This window comes from Pteropus medius, unplaced genomic scaffold (genome assembly GCF_902729225.1).
Source record: "Pteropus medius unplaced genomic scaffold, Ma_sr-lr_union100, whole genome shotgun sequence".
Taxonomy (NCBI): domain Eukaryota; kingdom Metazoa; phylum Chordata; class Mammalia; order Chiroptera; family Pteropodidae; genus Pteropus; species Pteropus medius.
In genome coordinates, this window is record NW_024349796.1 from 18283068 (window position 1) to 18298491 (window position 15424).

The 15424-nt window shown below is 60.1% G+C and overlaps 1 protein-coding gene across 1 annotated transcript in view; it reads left to right on the plus strand.

Moving 5' to 3' along the window:
* NAV1 (neuron navigator 1) overlaps positions 1-12655 on the plus strand; it is a 155927-nt gene extending 143272 nt beyond the window's left edge. Inside the window, exons 19-33 of the mRNA XM_039883565.1 lie at positions 1225-1346; positions 1962-1970; positions 4345-4535; positions 4786-4978; positions 5063-5231; positions 5527-5624; positions 5787-5882; positions 6104-6263; positions 6945-7180; positions 7808-7962; positions 8102-8173; positions 8604-8800; positions 9228-9346; positions 10267-10464; positions 11818-12655. Coding sequence (XP_039739499.1) covers positions 1225-1346; positions 1962-1970; positions 4345-4535; positions 4786-4978; positions 5063-5231; positions 5527-5624; positions 5787-5882; positions 6104-6263; positions 6945-7180; positions 7808-7962; positions 8102-8173; positions 8604-8800; positions 9228-9346; positions 10267-10464; positions 11818-11913 — 2111 coding nt within the window. The 3' untranslated portion in view covers positions 11914-12655. The remainder of the gene's footprint in view (positions 1-1224; positions 1347-1961; positions 1971-4344; positions 4536-4785; positions 4979-5062; positions 5232-5526; positions 5625-5786; positions 5883-6103; positions 6264-6944; positions 7181-7807; positions 7963-8101; positions 8174-8603; positions 8801-9227; positions 9347-10266; positions 10465-11817) is intronic.
* Positions 12656-15424: the final 2769 nt, after the last annotated feature.

The window sequence follows — 15424 nt, forward strand, 5'->3', positions numbered from 1 at the left end:
GCTAAAGGCTCTTTCATCTTAAAGGAGCAGAAGGAGGTATCTGCCTGTGTCCTCCCCAATTATAATTCTTTCCTTTCCTTCAAGACTTACTGTCCCACCTTTCACACCTAACCCCACTATCATTCCACTCCTGTCCCCGTCACCCTACCAAACTGCTTTCCCCAAAGTCACCAGCGACCCCCATATTCCCCAAACCTAACTTCCCATATTTAGTACTTACTTTACTTGACTCCTGTGAAATGAGATAACACTTAACCGGGAGTTTGCTGTTCTGAATCAGAGTGCATGTTAACATTCACCACAGTGCCGGAAAGTACACCTCCTACACACACACGCACACACGTGCACGCACACACGCACACAGGCAGAGGGAAGGGAGCAGCACCCGAGACTCCCAAGGTCCGGCCCTGTTAAGGTCCCCGCTCTGCACTGAGCTTTTCCCCAGCTACTGAGTCGCTGTCTCTATCTCGGTCTCTTCTGCCAGCTGAGACCCCTGTTCTCCAGAGGACACTGTCCACACACTGAAGAGACCGTCCACAGAAAGGGACATGCTTGCCAGTCCTGTGTCCAATGAGGGTCTCGCGTCCAGAATATATTAAACACCCAACAGTAAAAAGACCAGTAACCCAATTTTACAAATAGGCCCAGGATTTCAATAGACATCTCTCCCCGAAGGTACACACGTGGCCAAAAAGCACGTGAAAAGATGCTCTGTATCTCCTTAGCCATCCAGGAAATTCAAATGAAAACGCAGGGTGATCCCACTTCACGTCCAGTAGGATGGCTGCGGCAGAAAGGAGGGCAGTGGCCGGCGCCGACCAGGGTGTGGAGCAGCCGGGGCCCTCACACGTGGCCGGTGGGGACATAAGATGATGCAGCCTTTTTGAAAGCCAGTTGGCAGTTCCTCAGACAGCCAGACGCGGCGTTCCCGTGGGACCCGGGAACCTGTGCTGGGCGGGCGAGAGCCTGGTCGAGCCGAGTGCACTAGTTTGTGCTCAGTTGTTTCTCTTTCTAGACCGGGAGCTTCTTGAAATCATTTCTTACTTATTTTTTACCTTTGGCTTTTTTTATGCCGAGACGTGATCGCCACTCAATAAATGTTTGTTGGAGAATGACCCAAACGATGACGACGTGGACCCAGGCTGTGGTCGGGCCCCCTCCCCACCCCTCACGCCTCTAACCCCCGTCTGTGCTCCCCCCCTGCCGCTTGTCCTCGGCCCCCAGAACTGCGGATCAAGAGACAGAACTCCTCAGATAGCATCTCGAGCCTCAACAGCATCACCAGCCATTCCAGCATCGGCAGCGGCAAGGACGCGGAGGCCAAGAAGAAGAAGAAGAAGAGCTGGGTGGGTAACGGCCGGTGGGGTCTGCGTGGCCGGACCCCCCAGAACTAGCAGAGATCCCGCCCCAGAGCACTCGGCCCCAGAGCGCTGTCCGCCAAGGCCGCCTCCGCCCTGCCCGTCCCTGCTGGTCCCGGGCCGCCCCTCCAGCCCACACCGCACCTGCTTCCCTCGGCCCCGCGCACGGGCCAGGGCACACGGGCTCCCCAGGAGGGAGCGCCCGCCCCAGCCCACTCCCCTCGCACCACGGGAAGAGGGTTTCACGACAGCGCCGCCCGCTGCGGAGGCACTAGTGGAGGTCTCCAGCTCGCTTCCAAAGAACCTTTGTGTCGCCTTTGGCCCAGAGGCGGTTGGGGTTTTATTCTTCCCAGATGACCTCCACTTTGGATGACCCTTCTGGAATTCTTCAGGCAGGTCTAAGACACTTAGTTCCCCCGCTGCCGGTGGGAAGGCGAGAACCCCCAGGCCGAGACTCCTCGCCCTCTGTCCCCTGTCCAGCAGGCCCGGCCCACGCCCTTTGCAGAGCGCAGACAGGTCCCCGCCGTGTGAACCGAGTGATTAAGTGTTGCTTCTTTTTTTTTCCCTTCAAAATGCTGACTTCAAATCCCTATTTTTTTCCAGGTCTATGAGGTAAGAGACCCCGCTTCTGTCCCCCGCTTTCTCTGTCCCTCTGCTGTCCCTTTCCCATTTCCAGAGCAGCCCTTGCCCCTAAACAATGATTAGCCACTCATGAAACTAACTGTAAGGATCGCCCAGGGTCCCTGACTCACTGCCCTGCATGGCCCGTCCACGCCGCACCCACGGGGACAGGAGTGTTCTGGTTGGGGCCAAGAGGGAAAAGCAAACAAAGTCCCGGTGCATTTGTCCCTCCCATCCCCCACGTTAGAGACCAGCCTCTCACAGAGCGGTCGCACTCCAGGAAGTGGCTTTCTGGAAGACCGTTGCTGACGGTCATGGTCTTGACTGCGCTTCCCAGAGGCCCGCTCACTTTGGGTCTCGCCTGCAGACTTAGCTCTAGACTACGACGAGCCAGAGACCGATGAGGAACACGGCCCAGTCCGGGGCACCCTCAGGTCTCCCGGAACCCCGAGGCCCTCTGGCCATTGTGGAGTTTCCAAAGGCATTTTGCAGGGAGAGTATCGCCCAGGACAAACCGAGTGCACCCAGAATTTCTGTTACAAACCAGATGTCTGGGTCCACTCACCCCATGCCAGCATTGAGCCAGGTGCTGTGAAGGCTGTGGGGGATGGAGTCTATAGTCTACGCCATCGAAGGGGACAGAATAGCTGAGGGGACAGTCACAGTTATCAGATCTCTGACAACCATCCAGTGGTGCCAGGATGCTTAACGCAGTCAGTGAGTGCTCGAGGAGCTGGTAGTCTAAGAGCAGAGGGTGGGAAGCATCACACAGGAAGTAAAAGCTACACCGAGGCGGGATGGTGACAGGAGCGTGCTGGGACCTTCCTGCGTGTCCACCGCTGATAAGCGGGAGTGGTGGAGACGACCCTGCCAGCCGGAGCGCTGCCTGGGGGAAGGAGGACAGAGTGGGGTCGAGGTGCCCGGGAGGTGTTTAAGCCCGACGCCTCAGGTTAGCTCCCCCCACGCGCCCCAGTAGGCCACTGGGGTGCCCTCTGCAAAGCAGCGCCGTCACTGCTTTCTCCTTGCATGTCCGTGCGGGGAGGCCCGGCGTGGCCCTCACTCGCGTTGGGCTTGGTCCATCCTGTCCTGGACTCATTCGACACCACACAACTCCTACTGTGTCCCCGCAGCTCTGCTTTGGGAACACCGGCCTATGCGGACCTTCTCCGTGAGGGCCTTGTGGCCTGAGAGGGCATCCACTCCAGGCCGACCGGTCACTGGGTCTCTGTGTGCAGAGCGCACACACACGCACATGTACACAGACACGTGCACATGTGCACACGTGCACACACGAGGCTGGACATGGAGAACTAGGGGCCTGAGTCCTGGCCCCAAGCCCTCTTTTCGTCGTGCAGTCCCAAGCTGGTCCCCTGGCCTTTGTGGCCTCAGTACCCATCTCTGCGGGGTACTCCACTACTTCTGAGCCTTGAGTGCTCGCGTGTGATGTCTCCTGCCCCACTGAGGCCAGATTTGTTATCTTTGTCCAACCCGGTAGAGACCCCACCCCTCAGCTCCGCCTGTCACAGAACAGCATCACTGTGCTCCAGGAGAGACACTTAGAGTCCCGTCAGATCGGCCCTTCCGTTCCCTTCTCACTGTCCCAAAGGTCTGGTCTGCCTACAGCCTTCGACCCCTCCCTCCCTCTGTCTGCCGCTGCCACTCGTCTGTCGCTGTGCGGTGTGCATGCTCTATGGACGCATGCGAGTGGGTGTGGGACGGGGCCCTGGTCTGCATCTCCAGCTCACGCCCCTGACACCCAAGCTCATCACCCCGAGACCAAGCAGGCTATGGTCAGGTCACAGCACCCCAGGTACTCTGAGGGGGTGCTGGGGAAAGTCCCTCGTTGTCCCTTGCTCGGGACCTTTGAACAGCAGTGGTGGAAAGCCCAGGGCCTGGCTGTTTTAACCGTTCTGTGAGGTGCTGAGCACAAGAGACATGAAAAGAAACTCGGTGCCACTCCCTGCTGCTCCCCCCAGAATCGCGTCAGGTCCCGGGTAATGGGAGCGGGCTGCGCCCCCACGCACCTGCTCAGAGCTGGTTCCTGAAGGAGGCCCCCAGCGAGCCCGGCTCTGGACTGGCAGCCCGGGCTGCTGCGACCTCTGCCCTTTGCCCCCTGGGGCTTTTCTCCGTCCCTCCTGGGCACAGTTCCCCCAAGGGGGAGAGAAGGCCCAAGAGTTGCCGTGGCCTACAGCAGAAGCAGGCCAGGGTGCCCCACGCTGTCGCAGCCCTAACTTCTAGGCCACTCTCCTGTTCACCTTCCCCATGTCACGTGCAGCCCTGAAAAGGGAAGCAGAGTCCCCACCCCCGATGGCCGACCACGCGCTGTCCCCCCATGCCTGACGCCCCCTGGTCTGCTCTATTCTAGCTCCGAAGCTCTTTCAACAAGGCCTTCAGCATCAAGAAGGGGCCCAAGTCCGGGCCCTCCCACATCGGCAGGAGATTGCCACCCTCACCTCCTCGCCCCCTCGCCCCCAAACTGCAGCACGGTGCCACGGAGACGGGCTTCGCCGCCATCAAGTCCCCTCCAGCTTGGCCTCCCAGGGCGCCGAGCGCACTGCGCTTCCCCCGCTGCCCACCCCCACCCGGCGCCCAGGTGAACTGCTGGCTGGAGCTGGCCGTCAGCACCTCCGACCCTGGACACACAGCGCCCCGCACACAGACCTGTCTGTGGCCTCTGGGACCACCGGAAGGGCCTTCGCTGTCCCTCCTGGTGCCTGGGGGCAGGGGGACCCGAGGCTGCAGCCAGTCTCTGTCCCCCAAGGGACGAGCTCCGCACGTTGCTGGCTTGACTGCTGCTTTCTCCCAGGATCCCTGCTCACGTGGCTCCCCACCCCCGGCTGTTCGCGGCTGGCGAGGAGGAGGAGCCGGAGAGGAAGGAGGTGTCGGAGCTGCGCTCCGAGCTCTGGGAGAAGGAGATGAAGCTGACGGACATCCGCCTGGAGGCCCTCAACTCCGCCCACCAGCTGGACCAGCTGCGGGAGACCATGCACAACATGCAGGTTGGTGTCCGGCGGGGCGGGCTGCGGCTGCGGCCCCGGCCCCGTCGGCCGCCCCACGACCCCGACCCCGTCTGTTCCACACAGCTGGAGGTCGATCTGCTGAAAGCGGAGAACGACCGGCTGAAGGTCGCCCCCGGCCCCTCATCCGGCCCCGCCCCAGGGCAGGTCCCGGGGCCTGCTGCCCTGCCGTCCCCTCGCCGCTCGCTGGGCCTCGCTCTCGCCCACTGCTCCAGCCCGAGCCTCACGGACACAGGTACCTGTCTGGGGGAGGGGCCTGTCAGGACAGGAGAGCAGGGTCCGGCCCACGGCCACACGTTCCCCGTGCTCTGGTGGCGTCTTCCTTGGCCAGGGAGGTGACAGCGCCTAAGCCAAGCAGATGCCGGTGTCACGGGACAAAGTGTCATTATGGTCCTGGACCTTAGCGATCTTTCCGTTTGGGGCTGCGTCTCTTCTCCGTGGCAAGAACCGCTTAGACGGGACAGTGGGGGTGGGGGGCTTAGGAGCACCTGCGGGTGCCCCTAAGGCTCAGTCGCCCTCGCTGCCTGCAGACCTGTCGCCCATGGACGGCATCAGCACCTGCGGCCCCAAGGAGGAGGCCACGCTCCGGGTGGTGGTGAGGATGTCGCCCCAGCGCGTCATCAGAGGGGTGAGGACTCCGGGAGGGCTGCCGACACTGTCACCCTCACTCAGGACACCCCGCCCTGAGTACCCCCAGAGCCAGAGTCCTCAGCTCCTGAAGTTTGTAGGGTCTCCCTCTCCTTGGCGTCATCGGCCCAGAGGCTCACATGCTTCTCCCTCGGCCTCACAGGACTTGAAGCAGCAGGAGTTCTTCCTGGGATGCAGCAAGGTCAGTGGACAAGTTGACTGGAAGATGCTGGATGAAGCTGTGTTCCAGGTGTTCAAGGTAAGGAACACGTGTTCCCACAAAGGCTGCTCTTCCTCCTGGGGATACAGGGCCATCCAGACCCTGGGGTCTGGGACACCTCTGATCCCCATGGAGAAATGCCAAGTGCCTTGTCCGTCTGCTTCTGTTCCCTCCCATGTGCTTTTGCTGTGGCTTCTGCATCTGTGTGTTCACCTTCTCGGTGGTCCTCAGCATCTTCCTCTCCCATCCTCCCCCGTCAGGACTACATTTCTAAGATGGACCCAGCCTCGACCCTGGGATTGAGCACCGAGTCCATCCACGGCTACAGCATCAGCCACGTGAAGCGCGTGTTGGACTCAGAGCCCCCGGAGCTGCCTCCCTGCCGCCGTGGAGTCAACAACATATCGGTCTCCCTCAAAGGTCGGTCTTTGTCGCTCACGGTACAGTGGTTTGGGATGAAGGGAAGGGGAGGATCGTCAGCGGGCTCCCACGGATGCATTCCACAGCAATTATGGAAGCTACACCGACCGGGATGGAAAATACTGTTTTAAATGTTACATTGTTGCTAACGTGCACTGTGTGGTTAGGCCTAGGATTGCAACGTGTACAGGCTTTTTCCCTTGTCTTTATTTCCTAAACAATACACTGTAACAACTACCTACAGAGCGTTTACAGTGTAGCAGGTGTAAGTAACTAGAGGCGATTTCAAGGATAGGGGATGGTGTGCAGGGGTTACGTGCAGGTGCTCCGCCATTTATGTAAGGGGCGTGAGCACCCTCAGAATTCTGTATCAGGGGTCCAGGATCCAATCCCCTGCGGACACCGGAGGATGATGTAGTGTGAGATATGAAGACCCAGTACTGACTTTCGTTCCCAGGGACATTGCTGTTCACAGGGAAAGTTCTGCCCAGTCCACCCATGCACCTGTAGCTCACAGCCTGTCCCTAAAAATAAGAGCCACACGGCCAACACTGGGGTCAGGGGTTCCTGTGGAACCTGGGGCGAGAGGCTGAGTTCCTGGCTGAAGTGGGAAGGGCCTCGGGACCCCCTGCCACCCTTGGGGCCCTGTCGAGACCTGTGCTCTCTGGGGCTGGGGTTCAGGTCTCAAGCAGAAGTGCATCGACAGCCTGGTGTTCGAGACGCTGATCCCCAAGCCCATGATGCAGCACTACATCAGCCTCCTGCTCAAGCATCGGCGTCTCGTCCTCTCGGGCCCCAGCGGCACGGGCAAGACCTACCTGACCAACCGGCTGGCCGAGTACCTGGTCGAGCGCTCTGGCCGCGAGGTCACCGAGGGCATCGTCAGCACCTTCAACATGCACCAGCAGTCTTGCAAGGTGGCTGCGTCCCGAGACCCTGCCAGCGCTTTCTCAGGCCTCGGCCTCCCCAGACCTTGCCAGGCCCTTCCCGCCCCTCCTTCCCCCGCCACCGCCTCCCAGCCCTCCTCCTCCCGCCTCTCCAGTGGCCTCCCGCACCCCCTTCCCGGTCTTTGCTCCAGACCTTGGCCCTTCCTTCTCAGCTCCCAGGCCGTCGTGCCCCTTCCCCTCCAGCTGACCACCGTCCGAGCCACGTGCTCCTCGTCCCGCCTCACTCTGCCACCCCTGCCACCGTCCCTGCTCATTTGTCTCCTCTCTGCCTTTCTCGTCAGCTCTACTCCCTGACTTTGGGCTTTCCGAGAAGCACTCGGAACTGTGTCACATGTGCGGTCCCCTGCCGGGTCTCGCTGTCCCTGAGCACCCCTTACACTTCGGGATTGGTTTAAATCCTGGCTCTTCCGTTGGGAGCCCCTGCTGAGAGGGATGCTTTAGAGCCCGGGGACCCTGCCTCTCAGTGTGGGCCATCTGCCTCCACGGTCGGTGTTGGCGCGCACCCATCAGGCATGCGTCCATTGGACCTGCCACAGCCCCCTTGAGCGCCGGGCACCCCCCACCAAGGCCCAGGCCCCTGAGCACCTTTTGTTTCAGGACCTGCAGCTGTACCTCTCCAACCTGGCCCACCAAATAGACCGCGGCACGGGGACTGGGGACGTCCCCCTGGTGGTCCTGCTGGACGACCTGAGCGAAGCAGGCTCCATCAGCGAGCTGGTCAATGGGGCCCTCACCTGCAAGTACCACAAATGGTAAGCTGGACGCAGGACCGTCCCCTGGGAAGAAGAGGGCCCAGCCCAGCCCAGCCCAGCCCAGCCCAGCCCACCGGGCGCGTGGCAGGAAGCAAGTGTTAAAGCGAGGCTATGTGCATCATCCCCTCTGTTCCCACAGCCCCTACATCATAGGCACCACCAATCAGCCTGTGAAGATGACACCCAATCACGGCTTGCACTTGAGCTTCAGGTGAGAACTGTGGCCCTGGGTACACCTCCCCACCTGTCCGAGAGTCTGTAAGCCAAGTCTGGCCAGAGGGCAGTAGGTTGCAGAAGGCCAGCCGGCCAGCCAGAGCCTTCTGGGCTGGGGGCAGAGAGTTGTTGGCCACGTCGGTTACGTGGTAGAGAAGGACCCTGGGGAAGAGGAGGGGACAGCAGAACTCAGAGACGCAGCTGTAACTTGGCCTCTCAGCCGGGTCAGCGAGGGCAGCTGGTTGTCTGAAGAGGGTCACTGGTTTGCCAATCAGCTCAGCCCGCCCCGGGCTACTGCCCCAAGCTCAGCTGACCCCACCGTGACTTGAGAGGCAACCCAGCGGGCTTCGTGGGAGGCCGGCAGGAGGAGGGCGAAGCCTGGCAGCGTCCCCATTGCCTGTCCGACCCCACTTCCTGTCCCTGGGCAGGATGCTGACCTTCTCCAACAACGTGGAGCCGGCCAACGGCTTCCTGGCTCGCTACCTGCGGAGGAAGCTGGTGGAGTCGGACAGCGATGCCAACGCGAACCGGGAAGCCCTGCTGCGGGTGCTGGAGTGGGTGCCCAAGCTGTGGTACCACCTGCACACCTTCCTGGAGAAGCACAGCACCTCGGACTTCCTCATCGGTACCGCGCTCAGCCCCCGCCCGCCGTGCCCCCCGCGGGGTCCCCTCCTTTCTGAGGTCCTCTGCATGCAGAAGGGTCGCAGACTTAGAGCCACGTTGCGCCTTAGCCAGCTCCCAATGCCGTTAGCGCCACGATGTGGCCCCGTCACGTCAGCCTTCGGGAAGCTACTCCCTCCCTCGCTTGTCCCCGCTGTCAGTGGGAGAGCACTGGAAAGTGCCGGGGTCAGAGCGTCCCACACCCCCTCCCCCTCTGCACCCGGAACACGCATTTGCGTGACTGCCACCAAGCCGTCGGGCCCGCGCTCTGGAGCGGTCTCGGGTCCCTGCACACCAGGCTCCCTTGACCCTTGGCCGGCAGAGCCCTGTGCCCGGTGCCAGGGAGTCCAAAGGGCAGGTCCCGGGCCGCTGATGGTGTGACGCTCCCGCAGGGCCCTGCTTCTTCCTGTCCTGCCCGGTCGGCATTGAGGACTCACGGACCTGGTTCATCGACCTGTGGAACAGCTCCATCATCCCCTACCTGCAGGAAGGGGCCCGGGACGGGGTCAAGGTGAGCCCTGCCCTCCGACTGCCCAGCCCCTGGTCCCCAGCCGGGCTGTTCGCCGGGCAAAGCAGAAGCCCGCCCTTGGTGCCAACACGGCCCCCGGGATGGGCTCAGGCCTTCTGCATGGGCGCGTTAGGCCCGGGGAGGCGAGGCTGCTTTTCAGCCTCCAGTCACCACTTGCGAACAGCTACAGGACCACTGCCTCTGTGGCCACGTCCCCAGCCAAACTCACACCCCCACTCTAGGGACCAGAGAGTGAAGTGAAGCCTGGTTATGGCCTTAGCCACCGCCAAGAGAATGCTGCCTTGGCCCAGTTACCCAGCCTCTTAACACCCCTCGTGTGTGACAAGGACACGAGGACTTCCTCCCAGAGCACCGGGCCATTTTCGAGACACGTGGAATGTGTGACAAGACTTTTGAAAATTAGAATAAGAACTTTGTGCAAAAGGAAGATGACATTTTTTTAAAAAATGTCACCAGTAAATTAGCGCATAATGGTCCCCGGAGTCCATGCTGGCACTCATGACCGTGTGCCCGCTGGACCCCCGGTCACGTGTTATCCGTAAAAGTAACGTGTCGCCGTGATAGCGATCTCCTGATGAGATGCCGGGACTCGTCATTTCATTTACGTAGATACCATCTGTTTTCCACAAAGTCAAAACAATTTTTAAGGTATAATTACTAAGGAGGGAGAATTTCCTACTCGAAAAGTAAAATAGTGGGGTCACAAGATCTGTACTTGTTAGGTTTTAACACACAATGCTTTCACCAGTCTTCACCAGCTTATGTCCTGCTGGGAAGGTCCTGGACACTCCGCTGCGATTAGAGCCTCAGGTTCGCCTCTGAGGGAGCTCAGAGCCGGAGCCTGCACTACCGAGCCTCTGCTCCTGGGTCTTCTCCCGCCACCCCGTTCTCCTCCTCTCCAGGCCCACGGACAGAAAGCTGCTTGGGAGGACCCAGTGGAGTGGGTCCGGGACACTCTTCCCTGGCCGTCAGCCCAGCAGGACCAGTCAAAGCTGTGCCACCTGCCCCCGCCCACCGTGGGCCCTCACAGCATGGCCTCGCCTCCCGAGGACAGGACAGTCAAAGACTGCACCCCAAGTTCTCTGGACTCAGACCCTCTGGTGAGTGGGAACCAATCTAATTAGAGAGCGAGCATGTTGCAGAACTTAGCGCTGCGTGTGTCCCCTCACGGGGAGGCTGGAGTATCGGGGAGGTTGGGACCAGGACGAGCCCGGGAGGGGCCCCGATGGTCAGGGTCCTGGCTTGTACACGCCGTGTGCCTGCGACCTGGTTAAGCCAAGTAAGAACGTGTGTCCGCAAGATGCTGGCGCAAGCCCCCGGGTCCTGGGGGAGACCAGACAGGTAGGGTGGCAGGGCTCGGTGGCATTCCCCCACTGCCGCCTGCCCTCTGCTGGTATCCTGACGACGGCTTCAGTTCCCCAGATTTCGTACCCTGTAGAAAGCAGGCTGAGACGGGCGACAAAGGGAAATACCAGCAATTTTTGTAACCAGAGAGAATGGACACCTGTATTAAACTTCCTCATACTCATCCAGACAGAAGAGTGTGCGAAGGTTAGGAAAAGGCCTTTGAGTAGAGGAAATGCGATTGGCCAATAAAAACATCAAAAGGTCCCTAACCTCTCCAGTAATTGAGGAAGTACACATTGCGACAAGAGATACTGTTTCACACCAGCCCAAATAGTGTGTGGAAGCCCGGACTGTCACACACGCTGGCGGGAGTGTCGCGGGCACATCCATGTCACAGGACGAGTCAGTAGATGATGTTAGACGCTAACGTGTCCAAACCCTGTGACCTTAAAGTTTGACGTGTCAGGTAGGAAATTCTTCCACTTTAGTCATGATACATTTTTATTTAAGTTTTGACTTTGTTGAAAACAGAAGTTATCTGTGTTAAAAATGCTCGTAAGGTGGAAGCCTGTTAAAAATCATGTAAATCAGGTGGAAGGCGGACGGAATAGAGAATCAACCAGCGTAGCTGAAATGGGGGTCACAGCACCAGAAAATAAGAGGGAAAGAGGTGACCACACTGAGGGGTTTGGACTTGACATGAGCAGGGGAGTCTGTGAGCTGGCGGGGGACAGGACCACAGCGACACCGAGGCTGGCCGCGCGCTGATGACCTCCGGGAAGGGGAAGTTGTCAGCCATGTTCCCAGGGCGCCCTGTCCCCCGTGTTAGCTGGCCTGCCCAGCCTTCTGTCCTCCACTGCAGTGTGAGCACCTTGCAGGCACAGGTGTCCCATTCTGCGAGATATCCCCACGTGACAGCGTGGCACCTGTGTAGCCGAGCCGCTCCGCATACCTGCTCCATAGTGCACGTTGACAGGGCTGCCGGGTCCCAGGGGCCGTGCCGTTAACCACCTCTACCCTCTGGACTCTGAGCTGCTTACAGACCCGCAGCCAGATCTTACGTGCTTCCCACAGTCCCATTGATCCATCTGCTTGCTCTTTTTCAGATGGCCATGCTGCTGAAACTTCAGGAAGCTGCCAATTACATCGAGTCTCCAGATCGAGAAACCATCCTGGACCCCAACCTCCAGGCCACGCTCTGAGGGTCCAGGAGTCACCATCACCCTGGACGGCAGGGTGCTGGCGCGGGCTCCGTCAGCTCCCCCTCTCCCTGCCCTCTCCAGAGACCGAGACCGAGACCGAGGGAGGCGGGTGAAGGAAGAGGGCCGGCTCCTGGTGCTGCACCCTCGAGAACTCCCTCGTCAGGAGCGGGGGGTGGCGTCCGCGAACTCGTGGCCCCCGGACACGTTGCTGGCCTCCTCTCCTGACTTCAGGGAAAAGTTGATGCTGGGTCTCCTTCCTTGACTTCTGGCCTCGATTACAGACTCCTGGGCTTGTGGGGGAGGGGGCAGGGGACATCACAAGAACCTGCCTCACAAGTCCCTCGCCGAGCCTCGCAAGCAGCACTGAGACGGCCGCCCGGCCGAGGCGGGGGGGAGCTGCTGGGTCCTCGCAGGCCCACTCCCTCCCGCCACTGTGGCCGCTCTCCCCCAGAGCTGGCTGGAGCCCAGGAAAACAAGCATGTGGTTTAAAGAATATTTGAACCAACCTGTAAAAGGTAAAAAAAATGGAAATGATGAAGCTGGAGAGGGGAACCAGGTGCCAAGGGAGACAGAGCACCACCCACCCCGGATGACATTGAGGACGTCGACAAGACAGCTGCCCATCTAAGAAGTCGCCAGACCACAAGCTGACGTCGCAGCCTGCCGAGAAAGACTGCCCGCTCTGTCATGCCCTCTAATCTAACACGCACGGAGTCAATAAACCCTACTTTGTTATTTTTTATTTTTGTTTTTTGTTTCGTTGCTTCCCCCCCATTTGTGTATTTATTTTCCTTTTCTTTCTGTTTTTTACCCTCCACCTCCTCACACGTTCATGAGATGCTTGGGTTGCTTTTCCAGGGGCCAGTTTGGCTTTTCCAAGTAGGTTTTCTTTGGAGGATCTGACACCGTCAAGTTGGCACCAAGGCACCTGCCCTGCCACCGCCTTTGGCATCCTTGGGGCTCGCACGAGACACGGAGTGTCGGTTCAGAAGTGGTGGGGGCCAGGGCCTTGCCTTCCCTTTCGAGAAAGCACACGTCCTGCCTGGGGCTCGGCCCTCTGGCCTGAGTGCGTCACCCCGCTTGACAGATCTACGTTGAGCCTCACCAGGGACTAGAGAACGCTACAGACTTCCTGTCTCACAGCCTGTTTGGACCGGATCGTAAATTCTTAGCTGGCCTTTACTATTCGTCTGTGACAGGTAGATGTTCACACCTGTGTGAGATGGTCCCAATCAGAATATAAGGCTCGAGGAGTTTGACTTGGAGAAGAGACCTGCCTTCCAAAGGGACCCACCTCAGAAGTCACCCTGGAGGGGCGTCTGACCGTCCACACCACTTCGTCCCACAGCTGTCACCATCACACTGAGCAGGAAGCGCTAACCCCAGTGACACCCCTCGCTGTCCAGACCTTCATGGTCATCTAAGAAGTGCAGCCAAAAAAGCAGCCAGCTAGCAAACGCCTCGGACTGGATGTCCCGTACACTGGGGACAAAGATTTGGGATTGGCGAAGGTGGACCTGGAGGACTGGGGCCCTTCTCATCTCACGTGGGGAGTCGTCGTCTCGCCACCCCTGGAAGCCCCGGGCCCAGGTGCGGGTTTGCGGGGCCGGCGCACTCTTCAGACCACCCCACCCCGGAGCAGCACAGACCCTCGTCACCCACACTAACCGACCGCTCGGCCCCGCCCGCCCAGCCAGCCAGCGGCTGCCTCCGAATCCCTGCGTCACGGTACTCTCATTTTGGTCCCGATGATGGCCCAGGTCATCGCCCGAGGAGCCTGCTGCGTTCACCGGTGGCTCCCAGGCACGACAGGCTCCCCCGCGCCCAAGACCTCGCTCGTGCTATCGCTGCTCAGGCCTTGAGCTGCGAGGTCCCCAACCGAGGCAGCTGCAGCATGCAGCTCTGTGTTGGGAAGAGGCCGTCTGTCCTAGCATGGTGCTGACATCGCTGCCTTAAGGTCCCTGCCGTGCGGGGTGAGGAGGCCCCGGAGCTGGCTACTCTAACTTGGGAGGGGGCGAAGGCTGGCCAGGCCTCCTCTGGACGCAGGCCTCTCCTTAGCCCTGTCCTTGGCCCCAGTCCCGTGCCAGGGCCCAGTCTCCCCTCGCCGTCTTCGCTGGGTCGTTGAGCCCCTAACTCTGTATTTTCTGGTGCTGCCCGGCCAGTGCCTTCTGTCGTGGATGTTACTGGCTACTTGACAAAAGGAAAGGGGGCAACCCCTTCCCCCATTCCAGCTGCCTCAGACCCTCAGAGACAAGGAGCCCTTGTGTCCCTGCACACCACGGGGGACTTTTTTGGGACTTTATTGGAAGCCTCTCATGTTCCGACTTCTCACCTCTATTCCTGGGACCCAGCCCCTCTGCTGCCGGCTGACTGCTGCATCTCGCCCAGGTCTCCAGATGCTTCTCTCCAGAAAGTGTGTTCCCATCTAGCGAGACGGAGTTGCAGCCTCAGCTGTCCCTCTGGAGCCAGGGACCCTGTTTACAGCTGCGCGCCTGGCCCCTCACCAGGGGCCATCATCTCACCGAGGAATCGTGGGCGCGTGGCAAGTGCAGAAGGCTAAGCCTCCCCATGGTGCTATCACCCCTCGGGACGCCCATCCAGGCTTCTCCGAAGCAGGAAACCTGAGCTCGCGGTCACTGCCCCAGACTTAATGGCAAGAGCAAACCCACAGCATCCCCTCCCGATGCACCTGCTTCTCGGGGGGGAGGGCCACTGGGACCTCTCAGCAAAAAGCGGGTCCCACAGCTAAACCCTCGACCCCAGGTGCCGTCAGAGGAGCCCAGCCCATCTGAGATGGGTTCCTGCCCTCCCCTCCCCTGCGCGCCGACCCCACACCCCCAAAGCTGGCACAGGTGCCCAGCTCAGTCCCCACCACCGACCCCGGGGGAGCCGTGCCCAGGACAAGTCCTCGGCACAGTGCCTCTCGTTTCCGGGTGAAGACCAACACGTTGTGTCCAGTGAGTCTGTCCTGAGGCCTGCCTAGGCACTAACAATAAAGTACTCGGTAATTGGAGGCCAACATGGGCCCTGATGTCTGTGTGTCTCTCTTTCGTAAGAGCACGTTGCTGCTGCTCCCTCCTCTCTTCTGAGGCTCTGGAGGATATTTTTTCGATCTATGCTTGTGGCAGCTCTAGTGCTTCTCTCTGTCCCTGTGAGTCCTCATCCCAACGCCTTTTTCAGGTGGTCGGACCAGTGGGAAGCGAGGCCCGCAGGGAAGGACTTGCTGAACGGTCCCGTTGGTTGGCATGCTCTGGTCTCGACTGACTGACCTCCAGCTCACCGACCCACACTCCGTACGGACCACAGACAAACAGCGATTTGTTTGTGTCCTTTCTCACCTCCTGGTTTTCCTGGTTTGCAGGGCTCCACGTGGACCTTTACCACCACCTCTTCCCTCCCAGCTCCCTCAGATGAGGGTCGCGGTACTGAGGGCCAGCCCCCTCTGCGGTCTCAGGGGGACCATCTCCTGTAGTATCCCAAGAGAGTCGGGCGGGCGCAGGGGCGGCCTGCT